Source organism: Asterias amurensis, chromosome 2 (genome assembly GCF_032118995.1).
Source record: "Asterias amurensis chromosome 2, ASM3211899v1".
NCBI lineage: Eukaryota > Metazoa > Echinodermata > Asteroidea > Forcipulatida > Asteriidae > Asterias > Asterias amurensis.
Window position 1 is genome coordinate 3,812,678 of NC_092649.1, and position 20,741 is coordinate 3,833,418.

A 20,741-nucleotide genomic window follows, 5' to 3' on the forward strand; every position below is an offset into this window, starting at 1 on the left:
AAACCTGTCAAACCATCGGAGTTAGTAAAAAATACCTCCATGGTCAAATAGTGAGATCTTGGACAGGTTCGTCGACTTGGGGTGCATTCTTCCCTTTTCTGATTGCACAAACTTAAATACCGCCCTCTGTTGACAAAATAGGAAATCGCTTTGAAACGCACCTGGTGCCAAACCTTCCCATACCTGATATGCATGCGTGTGTCATCTCTAACGACCAGTACCTGACCAGCAAATCCACATTCATTTGATCATGCACTTGGTATGCACAACTAAACTGCCTATTGTGACACATACCGCTGGCTGAAAGTGAGCGGTCTTACTACAGTACTAGTTTTAGTTTGGGTTATACAACTTTGCCTTTCGATGATTAAAATGTCTAACTGGAAACACGAAAAAGGAACAATTACTTTGTACCGATAGTGGCTGTGTGGATTATAAAGACAACAAAGGTATGTTAAACTGTTATGATTTCAGAACAACGTTCTTTTTGGACTGAGTTAAAATTCAAATCGCTGTGACATTTTTGTTTACATTGTTGATTGAGCAAGTAGTCAGAGGTACGGTACAGCGTAGTGGACGCAAATGCTGAAAGTAAACTGAAACAACACAAGACTTTAAAGACAAGAGTAGTCTAAAACCAGCCTAAATTTTCTGTGACTCATTTTCAATGTAAAAGACCGTACCACTTTTCATGATGTTTTACTTTTTGGAATGGTTTTGTAATTTGTTGTGCATATTTCAACTTTTTTTTTCATAATCAAAGTTCAAGCCTAGCTTGTCTACTAAAACCAAATAGTTATAAATGAATCAGGCAGTCTTTACAAATTATTTCCTCAGGAAATTCTTAAAAACCAAAACCCTTTGGCTAGTCGACACAACTCACGATTTCTTTCTATTGGTCATTAATTAAACAGTTTCTGTATCCTGCCACACTTTTCCACTCATTTTTACCAAAGGAATTCTCATTTGAGTAAATTGAAACCTGATTTAATTCACAGCTAATGAAAAAGTGATGGCAGGATACAGTTATAAATGTGGAAATTTTTTCAAAAACTGGGCTTCCATAGACTTTAACGTGCAAATGGGTTCGGGTTTGTGTTTGTGTTGTGTATACGTACATTATTTTATTCAATGAAAGCAAAACGGCCCCGATGAAATTCACACCAGCAGTCTTTACCAACCATATTTCCATCAGATGTGATGATAATAAATAATAATAAGACTTGTAATGCGCACATATCCACCCTGCTGGGTGTTCAAGGCGCAGTAAAACCAAAACAAAACAAAGAAAAACAGACACAACATATTAAGAGGGGGGGGGGGGGTGTTAAGCACTTTTCAAGTCAATAATTTAGTTTTTTATGCAGCAATTGATATAATAATGTTAGCCTATAATTTCTGCCAACACTTTTAAAAACACATTTTCCCCCGATAAACACGAACACACCTGTACGTAATGCAGGTGGGTTTATCTTTTCCTCAGTAAGGTTAGTTTACATATCATTTTACAATTTAATTTACAGTGTGCGTATTGAAAACAATTGGGAGTGGTGGGAATAAATTCACTTTCCCCACGCCCCCCCCCCCACAACCTTCCTTTAAAATTTAATGTTTAATGCACATTTTTTGCTTTTTATAGAATATTGACATAAACCGGGATATAGGTGCTCCAACTTTTCCAAAAATCTTTCAAACTAAACATTTTCCATGCCTTATTTTAAAGAGTTTTAAAAGTAGCCCACAGGAACAGTTTAATAAATCAACTGTGCATTTTCCTCAGGATGTTGTGGTTGCCAAGATTTAAAAAAAAAAACATTACACCAATGTATCTTTCTGATGTAGTGATCACGGCCACTTTATTTGTGAAATAAAGTTACTTCATCAAAGACTCAAGAAAGATTCAATGTACATGTTATATATTTTTTTAAACTAAAAAAACCACCAATATTTCAGATTTTAAAAACTCAAACCACCAATTTTAGAAGAACATGGGTAGACTTCACAATATTAAAAATGTAAAGGCTAGTTCTAAGTTAGAACGAGTAACTCGTACTAACTCGAGATAACGCTAGTCGTAACTCTTTGTGAAATTACCTTTCTATTTAGTACAAATTAATCCGATGAAATTCTGCTCTGTGGCATTGTATTACAAACCATTTTTTTAAACCGAACCATCGGTTTTAGAGAATGGACTATGTACATGTACACGTGTATCCAGTAAAAAAGTACTCAAAGAAACTTCTGCTCGCTGGCATTGTAACTAGTTTTTAAGTTTCCATTTCAATATTGTGTGTGTATAAAGTGTAAAGCGTGCTAACGCATGGTAATGTAGAAACCAATCGACAGATTTTCCTTTGACCACACACCCCGCAAGCAGCTCTAGGAAGCTCCATTCAATTGACATCGGTATATATTATGACTGGTAACAAGTTCAATTAACCCAAGAGTTAGCTGTCAAAATGTTTGCCAGTTTACTCCACAGCAAACAGCCGTTCAACTATAGAATTGCCCTGCACACACATGAATTCATCTAAGAATAACAAAAGCAAGTGAAAGAAAACCATTTGTACACACTCAAAGAAAACAGTCCTGCCGACTGACTCTTTTGTGCAGGTTTTCTTTACATTGGTCATTCGGGTGTTTGTAGTTTTCCAGGTAAAGGGACTCCGGAGTCTTGGTGCCGGTTATGTCTGCTTTGGATCAGGGAGATTGGGGGGGGGGGGGGGGGGGGCGGCTAGACTCAAACACTTTCACTTTGATTTACATTTCCTGTGTATTAGTACAGTTTTGTAATTCCCTTGTCGTTTTGTGATTTCAACTACATCGTAGATAGGTCAGATTTTTGTGACTGTGCACTAAATATGTTCGTAAGGCTTTACTTGTACATAAATCTGTACTTTGTGTGGTCTGCGTTGTAGTTATAGCCTTGTAATGTAATTTATGATTTTCAATTACCATGATCACATTTGAAATAGTAGGGGGCCTACTAGTACAGGTCTACAGCAAATTTATATCATTAGATGTTTTATGAGTGATTTCACTGATTTTGATATTTGGTTGGTGTCTAATTTGGTTTGTTTGACGGTTCTGATAAATTTGTTTCTTCAAAATTAATCACAAAAATGACTGTCGCCACTGAACAAAGGTTGACAAAATATGGAGATCACCAACATCACATGTAGGGCTACTGCGAATGATGTTGCTCAGTTGGTAGAGAGTGCTGGCACCTTATTCTGGAGGTTATTGGTTCAAATCCCGCTCTAGTCTTAAATTCTTCTTTGCTCAATTGCAAATCAAACCACTGCAGTATTGTTCAAGGCATATATCCACACATGGCACATTATCATTGATTTTGCATAAAATATGGAAACCCCCCACAATTTATCTTGTTGAATATGGAACACATAATTGTAGGTTTCAGTGTATTGTTAGAAGTCAAAGAACCGTACTCAAATTTCAAAAGAGAGAGGACTAAGGGGCCTACTACTGTACTGCTATAATGTTTCATTCATGGTATGACTGAATGAAACTTCCTTATTTGTACCCTTTTTTATGTTTTTTAGATTTTGCATAAAATATGGAAACCCCCCACAATTTATCTTGTTGAATATGGAACACATAATTGTAGGTTTCAGTGTATTGTTAGAAGTCAAAGAACCGTACTCAAATTTCAAAAGAGAGAGGACTAAGGGGCCTACTACTGTACTGCTATAATGTTTCATTCATGGTATGACTGAATGAAACTTCCTTATTTGTACCCTTTTTTATGTTAAAGCACAAGTTTTGTGTTACATTTCAAGAATCTTCTATTACCTGTTTGTGTTTTGGTCGTTTTATTATTTACAAATCGCGTGTTTTAAAACTAAAACAAGTGATGTTTTAAAAAATGTTGACTTTGTTGAAATGTTAACACCAAATTCTTTTGAGTTTAACATTTCCTTTTCACATAAGGGGGTATGTAATTGTTTTGGTGTGTTAGAAAAATTCTGGGCCAGTTATTTTTATGGAGCAGCAAGCCCTGGGGTCTTGTTGATCCCCCCCCCTTCCAAATTTGAGCCCTGAATGGTACTTGGACACTGTATTGTGGAACCAGTCGTTGCACCTGTGCTGAAGAAATACATATTTAGCTCATTCATTGCTGCAACACACACACACAATGTGGGAACCCAATCATCTGAAACAGTCTTAGGAAGCAATAAAGTGTGTGTCCTCTTCTCGTAAGGAGATGACGCATCCTTGTCATGTACGCTTGAATCCAGCTCACCTGGTCCAACACAGAAGAAACACGCCGATGTAACACATGAGGATGAAGAGCGCGCTGGCATCCACGGCGCAATTTCTCCCCTTCTCAACAGTCTTATATCAACTCATCACTAAAAGTGTATCCTCTTAACCTTGGGGCTGTCCAACCATTCAAGCCTCACTCGCAACACGATGACCAGAGAGGCGGAGGGGAGGGGGAGGGGGGTGCATCGACGGCGGCATCTCTCTCCTTCTCAACAGTCCGATATCAACTCATCACTAAGTGTATCCTCTTAACCTTGGGGCTGTCCAACCATTCAAGCCTCACTCCCAACAAGATGACGACCACTGAGGTGGAGGGGAGGGTGTGTGTGTGGGGGGGGGGGGTTGCATCAACAGCGTCGTTTCTCTCCTTCTCAACAGTCCGATATCAACTCATCACTAGGTGTATCCTCTTATCCTTGGGTTGTCAAACCATTCAAGCCTCACTCGCAACACGATGACCAGAGAGGCGGAGGTGGGGGGGTTGCATCGACGGCGGCGTCTCTCTCCTTCTCAACAGTCCGATATCAACTCATCACTAGGTGTATCCTCTTATCCTTGGGTTGTCAAACCATTCAAGCCTCACTCGCAACACGATGACCAGAGAGGAGGAGGAGGGGGGGGGGTTGTAAATTAGATCTGACAGCCGGTATGATTCAGGAATTAAAAGAAGTGATGAAGTTGTTTGTAATCTTGAAGGATTAATCATCTTGCTGTCCAATGATGTGTGAAATGTTCATGGGAGGTAGTCTTTTTCATTTCGTCACCTGTTTCAGTGGGAAAAGAGAAGAATGATATTGGGGGCCATTATGAATTGGAAAAATGAATTTCATAATCCTTACAGGCCTGGAATTTCATCTTTTAGTTTTAGAGGGCAAGGCCATTTTCATCTTACAAAGGGCACTAGAAAATCTCAATTTGAAGGGGCACCAACAGCTCCATGCCAATTACTAAGACCAGGGCAACATACTTAATTTTGGTGCAACATGAATTTTGGTGCAAAGAGCAAAGTGTGTTGACTTTCATGTTTTTTCGTACATTCTTAAGAAAATTGGTTTATTAATAGTGTAGCCTACATTTGTACAATCTTGGGTGTTTTGAATGGTTTTATCCTCATGTATTTTGTGAATTCAATCTAAAGTCCCCCACCCTGAACAACAAAGGAAGAGAAAATGAAGAAGAAAAGCAGAAATAATGATTATAATGTTCTTCTTTTTGGGCATTTCAGTCCGCACTTCAATACAATTTTGCAGTTGTACATACTGTACACAACACTTGAATATTGAGAAATACCATTGAGCTATAAAATGGAAACACTGTACACGCACTTATGCAACACTATAAATTCATTTGAATAATTTGTGCTAATTTTAAAACCAATGAATAACAATTTACGCATTTGATTTATCTATCACCAGGTGCCAATTTCATAGAGCTGCTTTTAAAAGCAAAACATTGTGCTAAATGATTTTTCAAAGCAAACAAATATACAGGAAACCAGTCACTTTGTATGTCATTAGACACCTTTTTTTGGCTGGTAAACCTATTCTGGTAAAGGAACATTGTTTTGTGCTTGGTACATAATTTTGTAATGTACAATTTGTGTTTAGCACTCTCCATTTGAACATCGCCCATGGACAAATTTAATAGATCAACTTAAAGGAATACGTTGCCTTTGATCAGACGGGTTGGTCTATAAAAAGCCTTTGTAACCGTTTTTTTTTTAAATGCATGGTTGGAAAGATGTTTAAAATGTAGTTCACACAATGATCCACACAAATTTGCCTCAAAATTGCATGGTTTTCCTTTTACTGTGTAAACTAACACGGTTGGTCATTTATGAGAGTAAAAATTTGACTCCCATAAATGGCCGACCGTGTTGGTCGACGAGGTAAAGGTTTACATCTTTCTACCCATGCATTTTATAACAAACGGTAACAAACGCTTTTCAAAGACCAACGCGACCGATCCAAGGATACGTGTTCTTTTAAAAAAACACAAAAAGTAGCAAGACAAACCAAAATTATTCTTACCAGAACAAGGCTACTACCAGCCAAAATAGCATGTTACACCATCTTTGATTGGTATCCTGCTTAGTTTTTTTGCTTAGCAATTAGCAAAACAATTCTCGGCTCGGCTCTACTCAGTCCTGAAGTGAAACAGCAGGCCTGGTACAGTACTTCACAGAGGCAAAGAAGGCGATTGCCTATGTGCCCCCTAGTCAATGCCTTCATGCCCTTGAAATGCTCTGGAGTAGAATTGTACAATTTCCTCATAGAATGCCCTTTATCGAGAAGAAGATGCCTTGGTGCTCTAGGCTTTTAAAAAAAGGAAGCGTACATCAAAAAATAGGTACAAGGGATACCAAAATGTGTGTGGACAGGCTTGAAACAGGGTCTTCATAATGCACAGTAGCACTGTGTGTGTGTATATTTTTTCAGTTACAATACAGTTAGCGCTAGGCCCTATGCATTCAAAGATTAGCTTTCATTATTATTTCAGGAAATACTTGACTTCCTTGTAATCGAGTTAGAGTCAATTTACAAACCGTTCTCTGTAAGTATCAAATTATTCTTAACTGGTCAGAGTCTGGTTATTCATTCCCAATCGGGTCGGTGTTGACTACCGATTGCCTTATCGCACTGTGACATACATTTAATGTACTGTGTAGAATGATTGAACTTGTCTTTTAAAGGACACAAAACACAATGTCTACAGATTAACATTAAACTCGCATGGTTTGAAGATAATGATGGTAGAAAGCTTCCCTTAAAATATAAGGCTACTTGCTGAGGTGCTGTATTTTTTGAGAAATTAGTAAAACAATGTGACGAATATCTTGTTTTACATGCTAAAATAATTTTCGTCTCACTGAGATGAAAATTATTTTTGTGACTTGTGTTTTGTGTCAGACAAAAAGTACCCAGACCCTTTAAAGCCATATTGGACCCTTTCGGTACAGAAAAAAAAAAAAAAGTTCACAGATTTACAAATAATTTTTAGTGTTTACAGAAGGTAATGGTGAAAGACTTCTCTTGAAATATTAGTCCATGAAATGCTTTACTTTTTGAGAAAATGGTAAAACAATATAAATTCTCGTTAGCGAGAATTACGGATTTGTTATAAACACATGTCATGACACGGCGAAACGCGCGAAAACAGGAGTGGGTTTTCCTGTTATTTTCTCCCGACTCCGATGTCCGATTGAGCCTAAATTTTCACTGGTTTGTTATTTTACATATAAGTTGTGATACACGAAGTGTGGGACTTGGACAATACTGTTTACCGAAAGTGTATAATGGCTTTAAAGACACTGGACACTATTGGTAATTGTCAAAGACCAGTCTTCTCACTTGGTGTATCTCGACATGTGCATAAAAAAAAAAACCTGTGAAAATTTGGTCGTCAAAGTTTTGAGATAATAATGAAAGAAAAAACACCCTTGTCACACGAAGTTGTGTACTTTCAGATGCTTGATTTCGAGACCTCAAATTCTAAATGTGAAGTCTCCAAATCAAATGCGTGGAAATTTTTCTTCTTTCTCGAAAACTATGTTACTTCAAATGGAGCCGTTTCTCACAATGTTTTATACTATCAACCTCTCCCCATACTCGTTACCAAGTAAGGTTTTATGCTAACAATTATTTTGAGTAACTACCAATAGTGTCCATTGCCTTTAAAGCACAAAACAGTTGCACATGATCATAACACCCTATACTATATCAAATAACATGTTTGGCTTCATATATCTAGTTTCAATTTGAGAGGCAAAATCTCAGTTCCAATTTCAGTCATTCCAAAATCACAACTACACAGAAAACCTTACTGAAAGTGAGAGAGTATTCAATTTCAAAATTTCTAGAGTATTTAAGCAATTTTTAAGTTCATAAATTGACACAAATGTGTACTCATGATTGTGGCTGTGCACTTTTAAAAGCAGACAATGTTGTCTGCACAAAATGTATCAGTGCCTAAAACATCAGATCGAAACGAGGAATACAAATCACCAAGCAGGAAGGAATTAATAATAATAATAGTATCAATCTAAGCATTTATATTGCGTTCTTACACAAAAAACGTACCACAACGCTTTACAACAGTAATTATAAGCAATCTAAATTAACAATACAAAGCAATGACCAATAAATAAATAGCTATAAGAAGCGAAATAAGTATGAAAAAGGTGTGTTTTTAAAGGATTTGGGTACCTTTTCAAAATGTCCATAGATTTGCATTAAACTTCAGGGTTTGAATATAATGATAGTGGAAAGCTTCCCTTCAAATTTTACTTACTGAGGTGCTGTAGTTTTTGAGAAATGAGTAAAACGATGTCATGAAAATACGTTTGTAAATGATTAAAATAATTTTCGTCTCATTAGACAAATCTCATTAGACTCATTAGACTACAGCACCTCAGCACGTAATATTTTCAGGGAAGCTTTCTACTATCATTATCTTCAAACTGTGTAAGTTGAGTGTAAATCTGTGGACATTGTGTTTTTTGTCCTACAAAAGTTACATAGACCCTTTAACAAAGAAAATTTTAAAGGAAAATTATTTATTCTAGAAGAATTTCTTTTAAAATCAGCTACAGTGTAGAAAGAAGCCTGTCAAGCACTTGAAACAAAAATAGCTCAATCCAATTTGTATCATCCATCAGTAGCTCATTACTGCCAAAGTCATTTTCACTTATTAATTTCGGTCGTGAAGCCAAGGACGCTTGGAATTTAATCAAACTTAATCACTGTACTAGCCAAGAGCCCAAAGCAGTGAAGACGAGGAAGAAAGTTTTAGTTTTAGATGTGGGAGGACAAATCCCAGAGAATAATTCTAGGGAAAACCCATGCAATCAGGTAGGGACTGAAAACCCAATCCATTTAGTAACCCCGACGGGATTTGAACCGGGGTCCTAGAGGTGGAAGGCAAGGAAAGATACCACCAGGCCTGATACTTCACGGAGGCAACGATTGCCTCTGTGCCCAAAGGTAATTGCCTTGGTGCCCTTGAAATGCTCTGACAGTACAAATTTGCAATTTCATCATAGGATACCCTTTACCAAGAAGAAAATGCCTTGGTGCCCTTGCCCTTTCAAAAACGAAGCATACAGGCCTGTACCACTACACCAACCTGACTGCCCAACCTGTATTATAAGAGGTCTTTGCGAGTTTATCAATCTAGTCGCTTCTATTTTATGGAATTTCAACTTTAATTTGTGCCTTCAAACATCCAATAGAAATGTTACCAAAAAGCTGTAGTCTTGTGCAATATGGAGAATTTTAATTTGCTGACTTTAATGATGTCTACAAAATTTATTTGTTTGCCTATCAGCTCGTGATTTGTGTGTATTGCCCGACCCAATATAAACGTTTGTGTGTTTTTTTGGGTATGTTCAGACAGCGTACTAACTTAGACCCGAACCGGTTTAACTTTTACGAGCAGCGGGGGGTGGTCGTAAAAATAAAAAACCCTTGCGTTCAGACAGCACAGAGTTAAACCCGATCTGGTTTTTCTTCGGTTTTAAGAGGTCAAAGTAGACGCGACCCCACTGCCTTAACATCCGGTTTTATTCATCAGATTCACGTACCGAGAGATACTGAGTGCACTGGACGATCATCAGAACATGTTAGATATTGGATAAAAATGGCTCAATCGAAAGCGGTAACAGTTCTACCTTTGGGAGGATTCGGGCACTTATAACAAACATGTACACTATTTTAAAACAAGTAATTAAACAAACAAAATATTGATACAAACAGCCGAGAAAACTCACCAAAATATTATGCATATTCCATGAATCAGAACACGTTTTTTTTTGGTGTTTTTTACCATCGGTTCTGATTTAATAAAAGTTTGTACCTCAATCGATTGGAAGTTGCGATCTCTCAAAGCATGGCGCCACGATTTTTATTCCGATTCGTTCACACAGCTACACACGTGCAAGTTACGTAAATACATGTACATGTACTTTTTCAGTTTTTTCCCAACCTTCCAAACAACGTGGTATTGCTGGCCAAGGGGAATTTCCCCTACACACAGCCTCGCACCCACGGCAGTTCATTCTCCTAATTTGAAAGTACAGCACGCTAGTAACGGTGACGGCAATAGAAAAGCACATCCACGGGATCGGTGATGGATAACTATGGGATATCAGAGATTGATCACTATGGGATGGCAGCGCTGTGCTGTGAGAAGCATTACACAATATCTATATGCTTCTTCGCTGCGCTCGTAGAGTATACGCATGAAACCAGTTTTAATTTATTGTAGGGCACTCAACAAAAAACGCTTGGAAAATATAATTTTGTTTTAGAATTTAATCAATATTGGACCGTTGAAATAAACTGCACACACCGATCGAGAGAGTTTCGCCAACTCGGTAAGCGACACCAGAGACGACAGTATACATAACATAATATACAAAAAAATACAAGCACTCCGGGTCCCGGGCGTGTGCATTGAACCACACAATGGGTCGTCTGTTGTGAGTTAAAACCGGATGTCATTCTGTCCACACGCAGTGTTAAAAGATAAACCCGAACTGGTTTAGACTTAGACCGCCTCGCTGGACGGTTTAAGTCTTGGGGTTTAAACCCGATCCGGTCTAACTTTATTTGCGTTCACACGCACAAAAGTTGAACCCGAACCGGTCTAAGTGGACTTAGACCAACTTTAGTACGGCGTGTGAACGACCTCTTTTAGGGAGAACCCTAATCTGACCATTTAATGTGTGATTTGTATTTGATTTTGTAAGCAACAACTGCTGGAAGTACATCTGGCTTACAAGAGTTGTGGATTATTGTTTGTGTGATTAATGTACGTACGGCTTGTAAGTTGTATAGTACAAATGTATAATGTCCGTCGATATATCGAAAATACTTTTAAAAAACGACATCGACGGACGTTAGTATAGTATGTATCATGTAAGTAAGCATTTCTAGCCACACTATTTCCTGTCGTCCATCCCTGGATTTCAATTTCCAGCACTTCACAAAACCCGCACTTCAAACTTCCTGTACTACACAGCTTTGCTCAGCTGTGATTTCATTTGTGTTTACATAACGGATCCAGCTATGGCATGGACCCTTGAATATAGTTCAATCTGTCTGCAACAGGTTGGACGCTTGTTATGATGACACCGGTATTTTATTTGTTCCGGGAACACATGGAATTTGTTTTGTTTTTGTTCTGAAGCCCCCTGACAATGCTATCTATAATCAAATAAATCTGAACTTTGCTCCGTTGGCGTTTACTTGTTTCATACTGCACTTTCTGTGTGTAACATGAGCGTTCCTATGCGATGTGATCATCTTAAGTTTCTAATCAAACATTTCGTTTTGGAGGGAGAGATTTTAAAATAAACTGTGATGTGTGTGGTTTATATTTGATTTGCACAAGCAACAAGTGCATGGGAAGTGCATCAGGCTAAGTTTTGGATGCATTATATTTGCGTGTGTGAAGGCTTGTAATGCATGTTAGTGTTGTTGATGGTAGAACCTTGGTTGAACAGACCCTAAGATTAAGATTAAAATATTTATTGTCATGATAAAAAACATGAAATTTGTCTTCCCTTTGTAAAGGAGACTACATTACATACAAGAAAGGCATAGCAACAATAGACAACAAGAATACAATTACAATTTACAGATATACAAATATAAAGATAAAAAGATATGGGGGAGCATGTAAAAAGTACAAAATATAAGCGTGAACCAAATTTTCTCGACCATCAACTGTTTAAAAGATTAATTGCACTAGGGAGAAAGGAATCCTTAAACCTGTTGGTCTTTAAGCAAAGCTGGTCTTGTTTCTACCCTGTGCGCCGTGGTGCGTTGTTTATTTCTAACGGACACAATTGATTACTTCTAATGGTGTCATACATATAATTTTCAGTTTTTAAAGTGCCGTTATTATCTCGAACACAAAGGTCAGTTACAAGGTTATTCACTTTAAAATTGATTACAGATTATTACCAGAAATCTGATAATCTGAGTGAATTTGGTAACAAGATAAATTATGTTCAAATATTATTTTTGATAGTGAAATATTTTCAATTGGGGGCAAATTCCATAGTGCTGCTAACTATTTTTGGTGCTAAGAAAACAAATTTGCGGGGAAAAAAAAAAGCGTATTTCACAGGTTGGCAAAAAAATTAGGTGCCCAGCGTGCGTTTGCTGAAAAAGTGTAAAGCACCGGAATGTTAATTTGCCTTTTGCTATTAACTTGACACCATGGCCAATGTCAGAGAGGTGTGCGTAAGCAAAAAATAGTGCTTAAAACTGTTTTAAAAACATAATAACACATATCTAACAAGGTACCTTTTCTGATATAATCACAATTGAAAATACCCACTTAACAATAATTTGCTATTTTAGCAAAAAAGTCAGTCAACCAGTGGAAATGGGTACATTATATGAATTGGCATTTTGAGTTGTAACCTATCAATGTTTTGAATAACATAGGGGGCTTAGTATTTTGCCTAGTAGCCTTAAGTGGTAACCCATTTCTTGTAAGCAGAACTACTGTTGTGTTTAGCAATTTTTGTTTTTTTCCTTAGCAATTCTATGGAATTGCCCCCCCCCCCCCCAATGTAATTAAATCTGTGGTAATTGTGTAATGTGAGTAACCCTGGAACTGCCCTTCGGAGGAGACTGTATATTTTGTTTACATACAATGAGTATTCAAGTCTGATTTGTGTAATTTTATGTGCCTACTGTTTTGTAATAATGCCAGGTTGTGATTGCTGTGTGTTCTTGGTCTGGCCAATGACCTTGAATTTAACAATCATGTTATACTCGCAGCTGTTGCTGCTTTGCCTCAAGGGTGTTCATGTATAGTATAGACGACCTCCCTTTCACCATGGTTGTGTATACTACACTGTCGGTTGTGCATCCATATTCAATGTACACATGTACGACTACACTACTACTAATAATAATAGGCCTAATAATAATAATAATAATAATAATAATAATAATAATAATAATAATACTTACTTCAGTTTTATACAGCACTTTTTCACACCCAAAGTGCTTCAAATTATTACCCTTGGTCACTGGGCCTTAAATCTCTCCATAAACCATCTCTGAGCTCGGAGGTTACACAACAGCCTTGTGCAACAAATGTGCGCTACTCGGATAAATCAATAACATTCACAAGAACCATCTCTGCCCTCACAGGTACCCATTTACCCCTGGGTAGAGAGAAGCAATTATAGTAAAAGTGTCTTGCTCAGGGATACAAGTGTCACGACCAGGATTCAAACCCACACCCAGCTGAACAGAAACATTAGAGTTTGAATTTGGTGCTCGGCCACGACACCCAGAATGTATTGAGAAGAACCATAGGCCCTTTTCGCAACCACAAATTTGGATGTCAATGTTTCATTTATCACTAATCCTCTGTTTCATGTCAACAAAAGCGTCAAAATCTTGCAGATCTTGTGAATTTTAGAAATGTGTTACTTGGTGATTAATACTTTGCTATTTGTGTGTGTTTTTACAGATGAGTGACGGACGTCGTACCCAGGTGGTGTTACTTGATGATAAGAGGGTGGACCTTGTGGTGCAGGTAAATAATTTGACTAGTCCGGATTGACGACGCTTCTTTTTTTCTGGCTAATCTGTGACTTAACAAATATCTGAGTTCCAACTCTCCCTGATTTTGCAGGTAGTTCCCTAAAACTAAACCAATCTTTCCATGTTATGTTGACGAACAATTCTGCAAATCTACCTGATTTTAATGTTGAATGTATTTCCCTGATTGTTTTACAAGCTCCCTAATAGGGGACTTTCAGAACGCTTGGTGGCAGCAGACTTACCAGGTAAAATCCATTGTTCTTGGTAATGTGCGCGTGCTCAGAACTACGTACACAATGGACATTTACCTGGTAAGTCTGCTGCCACCTAGCGTTTCAAAGTCTTCTATTGCTAGAGAAACAATCTGACGGTATAATTATTTGTTAAACCTTACACCGATTAAGCACTGTGTACTCGGTACTTTCCCAAGTTCTGTGGAAACAAATTCAAAGGCAAATCAGCCAGGTGGGATTTGAACTCAAGACCTTTGCATTGCTAGAGCAGATGTCTAACCATTAGACCACCGAGATACATGTAGCCTGGTAGACAGAGACCGTTTGAATCCTTTTGTTAGCAGTCGGGACTGCAACAGTGTGTGTAGGTGCAAATACCTTAGTCCAAGTCCCTGTGCAGGATAACAGTTTCTGCCATCCTAAAATCTGCTTGCCATGTTCCCGTCTACATTGATATAACATTCACTTATTCAATTTGGGGGAATTCCTAGGGAATTCACTCCAACTAATCCCAGATCAAACAGATCGCGGATTAGGGATAAATTTGAGGATTAGGTGACTTCAGTGTGTGGTGACAATGATAGAATGCCCTTGTCTGGTAAGCTGGCTAGATTTACCAAGGTGGGTAGACGGGTAATTGTGTACTCTCTGGAGTATGTGCAAATAAGGAGCACCCCATGGATAGAATTTGACTCAATAGAAATTTTTTTGGTAAACCGAATGGCCTTTGTGGGATCTGGGGATCTTTTTGAGCGAGAAGTTTTCCCATAGCAGCTTGAATCTGCAATCTTGGGCGATGTGTGCTGGAAGCTTTCGGTTATTTAATAACCAGTTTAGCGTAAAAAAAAATGTTGGATTAAATCGGTCAACCGAACCAACCCTAGAGGTAGTGTAATGATCTTGCTAAGTCTTTTTGAGCAAGTAGGGTTTTCCCATAGCAGCTTGAATCCACAATCTTGGGCGATGTGTGCTGGAAGTTTTTTGTTCAGCGTAAAAAAAATGTTGGATTAAATCGGTCAACCGAACCAACCCTAGAAGTAGTGTAATTGTAGATATGTGACTTGGTGTGCACGTCATGAGCACACCACCTTCAAGACCAAGCCTGACTACTTAAAACAAAATACAAAATTTGTGACTCGTTTAGGCCTATTAAATTTCATACAGTGCATACAGATTTCACTAAAAGTCTGTCATAATTTCCTTACTTAACAAAATAATTTCAATTGAAAGATATTTATCAGATGCAAGGCAATAAGCCAGTTTGAGGCAACGACTCTGCAAGGTTTTAAACAGACGTTTACTCTTTTATTCCCATTCATAAATGCCCTTTTGTTAAAAAAATAAATACAAAAAATACAACTACAGACACTTTGACAGTTGAAAATTTGAGGTTTGAAATGTTTTTCCCCTGTGAAGAGTCTGTTGGGTGTGGGTTGTGTGTACGTGCGCGCGCTTAAAAATAGATTACGCGCGCGCGCTTAGAAGTAGATATCACCCTGTTTCTAATAGCTATGAATTGCGTTCCGAGTGATAATCTTGCGAGCTTGACACGCGGAAGCCAGCCGGTTATAAACACTGGTCATTTTCAACCGTTTAAACACCCCCACGTGACGCGCTCTCCACCAATAGGAGTAGAGAAACTGTCTGGGGTATTTATGAATGGTCTGTTTATGTACCTAAACCAAACAGTGCACTCCTATAGTGTCCACCATGTATTCTCAAGAAGGCTAGGGTAATGTACATGTACTTCAACAAACAATTTTAAAAATGTTGGAAATATTCAACAGTGAGGTATCGCTTTTCATTTGAAAAACCCAAGACTGCAAACCGAGTCCGATCTTGAGTTTACTTGTTGGAGCGGACGCTTAAATCAGTGGCCTCAGGCCAATGGTCTGGTATGAGTTTCCAGCCATGCAATGAGGGGGTTACCTGATTATCCGAATAACCTTTGTGCCATGAAGATCGATGAAATGTGTTTTGGTGTAAAATGGAGCCGTGGTTTGACAATAATGCCCCCAGGAATCCAATCTGAGGGTTGAGTTACATGCAGACACATATCGGCACGGCAGAATAAACAGCTAAGCACACATTTTCGCTCACCGATCAGACAAAAGTCTCACTTGTTTCTTAGCATGACATAGTAGAAAATTGTTAATAAATTGATGATATAACTGCAAAAACAAAATACACATTATTATCACACAAACTTTGAATCCATCCCTGTTAAAAAATATATGTAGGGAGGTTACAGCAGGTACCAACCACATCTCTGGCTACAGCATTCACAAGGACAAAACAAAACAAAAAATTACTCATCTTCAACTTGAAGTGAAATTTGCAAAACTGAACAAGAAAAAAATCATGATCACTTACTTTCACCAAGGTTCGAATATAATGATTATAACAGAAAAAAAAGAAAAGAAAAAATATCTTGTCTGAAACGAAATGTTGCAAAACCTCGAATTTTGAAGTGTTAAAAAAACCCAACTTAATCCTGGATGCACTCAATCCAGGTGCCATCTATGTGACGCCTAGACGGCATTTCTGCTCTAAGAATTTACGGAATTTGTGTATTTCATATCATGTAGCGCCCTGTGTGAGCTGATGACGGGATTCGATAAATAAACATACAGTTCCAGTATCTATTTATGATGAGATCATGTCGAGTCATCCTCCAAGGGTTGTGGAAAAATAAAAAGCTGAGAGGTGGAAGTAAAGTGTACATGTATGGGCAGACAACTCGCCAACATTCCAATCTAAGTTACTTTTTTTATGTTGTGTGGTAGACATAATAATAATAACTAGTTCCTAATAGCGCACTTTACAACAACATATCAATATGCTTTTAGTGCTCGGGGCCAAACTTAATAGAGCTGCTTATAAAGCAGAAACTAATCATGACATGTTTAGCACAAGTTCTGATCGGTGCGATTAAACAGAAATATTTGTGCTTAAAAGCAGAAAGTAAGCCCTGGTCATTGGGCTAATAACATTCTTTCAGCTCTGTCTTTATCCCCAGCTCCATTAGGAGTATTGACCCATTTCACCTGACGTCATCATAAAAAAAATCTTGAATGCGCCATACTGGTGGGCAATTTCACTGTACGTTTTTATATATAACTCTATGGTGTGGGTTATACGCAGTGAAAGTGCGCATTTTAGGCGACGCGGCGTTAATACACGTAAACCTAACTGCCCACCAACACGGTGAGCGCGGACCAGTCGCCGCGTGTGACGTGCGTGCAAGGGGTCAATACAGGTCAGTGCAAAAAAGTAAGATCAGAATTGTCATAACCACAGAATAATCATTTCTAATGCATTTAAACATTCCTGTTGTGGCGGATGCACAAATCAAGATGCTTGGAACACTGTTTGACCCCGGTTCACAAAACCGGATTCGTGTTTGCAAGAAAGCTAGCAGCATAATTAACTATTAATTTTTTTAGGCAGTTCTTAGATGGTGCTTTATCACACCCGAAGGGCATCTCAGAGCGCTCATTATTATTTCTGCAGGTACCCAGAGCTGTGTTTGGAAAGTCTTTAAAATAAGACCCGCTTACATGTATACATGTACAGTATGTACATGTATATGTATGAAAGTATTAAGCCCTGTTTGCATTGGACTTAATTTGGGTAAACTAACCGAGCCAATGGGTAACTAACCCATTTGAAGTCCAATGCGGACAGCCCAGGAAGTTTTTCTCCCAGGTAACTTACCCGACCGGAATGTGTTGTTTAACCGAGCCAAAGGTGCCCAAGAAGATTGACCAGGTCAGTTTAACCGAGCCAGAAAGTCCAATGTGGACGCGGCGACTCGGTTTAATCTCCCATCCGTCCGTGACCCGAAGAAGCTGACATGTTTTGTCATGGAAGAATAAGATTTTTGTGATTATCGAACTATTCAATGTTGCGCAGGGGCAGCTCGGTTAGTTTACCCACGGTCTCGGTAAGTTTACCCGAGTCAAATAAATCCAAGTGCGGGCGGTCACTGGGAAGGTTAACCCGTCGGAATGTTACCCAGCGTCATGTTTAAGTTACCCAGTTTATTAATCCAGTGCGAACACGGCTTTACAATATCACTTAGTCTCAGCTGCGAAAGACTACATGTACATGTATGTTATTACTATTGTTTGGGGCCAAACTAAAACCACATTTTGGAGTCAAGATAACCTCCTTCGTGCCAGGCGGAAGACGGTCAGCCTTAAAAGTGGACTAGCTACTCATGGATTGAAGGTGAAGATGAGAATGATTCTATATCCACAAGGGAGAAAAAAAAGCCACAAAGTGTGTGGTGGCCACTTACTATAGACCATGTGAACTGTGTTTACAATACGTGTGACCTTGTACATTTGAGTATTCTGGCAGGCAAGATACTACACTGGAAGTCCTATTGGAAAGTTGACATTTTGTGTCATACATGTAATTTCCACATAAAACCAAGAGTTATGAAAGTAAAAGCTGGGCAAGTTTTGAGATGTGCCCCCTTTCATCATATCAAAAGTTGATTGGAATTAGACAGTGCAATCTCCATAAAATATAAGATTTTATGTTTTCTTCCATTGAGCTGTGTACAAATCGTGCCTGTAGGAAGTCCAGGCTCTGTGGCTCTTTTGTAAACATGTGATGTCACAGGTCACATCATCTATATCATGCGATGATGTTGCCATATAGAGCAGTTTGGCTTACTGCTCATCTGATGAGATGCTCGCTTGTCTTTAACGCCAGTGCATCAGTCAAGAGAACATGTCAGTTGATGAGCTTTGAGGCTAAAATCAATGTAGGCATGGATCACGACCATAGAGCGCTCAGCTGCACTAACAGAGTATCACTAATAACCTGTCCGTGAAAAATGTTGTCTGGTTTGGGGGGGGGGGGATTACATTTGGCTGCAGTGTGGTGTGGCCAAGCGGTCAAACGCACCAGACTCTGGTGTTTCTAATCAGCAGCATGTGCGTGTTCGTGTCCTAGGCCAAATTTACATGGCTCTGCTTACCGTAAGCAAAGAATCAGCGCAATTATTTCAATGGATTAGCAGGATTTTTTTTTAGACTTGTGCTTGACGAACTCCACAATACTAGGCATTCTACGCTTACACAGCTAGAAGCAGAAATTGGCCACTTTCACTTAGTTTGCGGTGAATAGTGATCAGAAGCACAGAATTCAGCAGTAAGCAGGGCAATGAAATTGGGCCCTTGTGTCATAAGGCCTATTTCTTCATTCGTTGGAAGGGACTTGCATTGTAAAGCCTGTGGACCCAAGTGTTGCTCTGTCAAAATACACAATCCTCTAAAGTTGAATTCAATGTTCTGTAATACTTTATCTCTTCCTTGCTCTATGTTTTTACTAATGCACTGATTTATCGTAGTTGTTGAGTATATTGTTGGAACAAGTCTGGATAATGTAGACTATACTTTGTATGTTTACTGTACACAAACTGTTCTTGAGCTTTGAAGCATAAGATATTTATAAGACTACAGCAGTTTTAGGTTTTATGGTTCATAAGTCATTTGTGGGAACGCTAAAGCAGTGATGCATGGCCATTAGGATTAAAGGCCTCAATTCTGGGCCCTATTTCATATCAAGTTTGCTTGCAAAGTTTCTTGCTTAGCAAGGAGGACATGCTTCATGTGTGAGTTGCTAGCAAGCAAAATAGTTGCGCTTAGCTACATGTACTTTTTGTGCTTTAATCATGTTAATAGGGAGTTCTATGAAATTGGACTAGTGTTGTAGTAAAATCCCAGTCAGTATCATAAATTAACACATTGGTCTTTCCGGTAATACATACTGTACAGTACAGTACATACAGTACATACTCTACAGTATGGAGCAATAAACTAGACAGACCCCTTATTTGCTCCATGATCAGACCCGGATCTGAACCTGCAATGTGGATTAACAGCTTAGCTAGTGTAATGCAAAAAGCAGGATTAGACCTGGTTCAAGATCCTGCAGTTTTAATCCGCCTTGGAGGGTTGGATCTTGCAAAGAGGATTTCTAAGGTAATTTCAGATTTTGCTACATATAGCAGCGTTTTGCATTTCTTTTGATAAACCTCTCGTAGACGATGTGACCTCTGACGTCACTTGAAAACAATAACATGATTCGCGCGCATATCGCCGGGCAAAACCTTTGTGTTTTGGCAGCCAGCTAGAAAGTACACGCAATCTTACCGTGACTATGCGTCTTTGCCTGGCGAAAAACATGACGTGTACACTACAGTGTTTTGTCAACAGAGGGCGGTTTATATGTAAATATAGGTCACATCGTCTATACATTCTAACATCTGGGAGGTTCTGGGTCTAGCTGTTTGCAGGAATACTCGCATTTGTCAAATCTCATTCCTGCATGATGTTATTGAAGCGACAACTGTTCAAAATCAAAACATAAAGTTGTTTTTCAAGATCCAAGAAATTCACAGAATGTTTAGTGGATTGGTTTTGGTAAAAAAATACGAAAAGGAAGTGTCAGCCAGCTGTGTGGTGTGGGGAACTTAGTTTGCATTATTTTCAAAACAAGAGCAATTTGTTTTGAAAATGTTGTTTTGAAAACTGCCTTGTCGCGGTACAGGCCTATATAATATGATACATTTTTAAAAACCTCATTCCTCACATGTACCAATAGGCCTATTATATAAACAGTTCAATCAAAT

General features: G+C 38.5%; 1 protein-coding gene across 5 annotated transcripts in view; it reads left to right on the forward strand.

The window, feature by feature from the left end:
- Positions 1-288: 288 nt before the first annotated feature.
- LOC139951675 (uncharacterized) overlaps positions 289-20,741 on the forward strand; it is a 125,789-nt gene continuing 105,336 nt past the window's right edge. For all 5 annotated transcript variants that reach the window (XM_071950668.1, XM_071950678.1, XM_071950687.1 and 2 more), the window contains exons 1-2: positions 289-449; positions 13,786-13,851. In XM_071950668.1, the coding sequence (XP_071806769.1) occupies positions 13,786-13,851 (66 nt within the window). In that variant the 5' untranslated portion in view covers positions 289-449. The remainder of the gene's footprint in view (positions 450-13,785; positions 13,852-20,741) is intronic.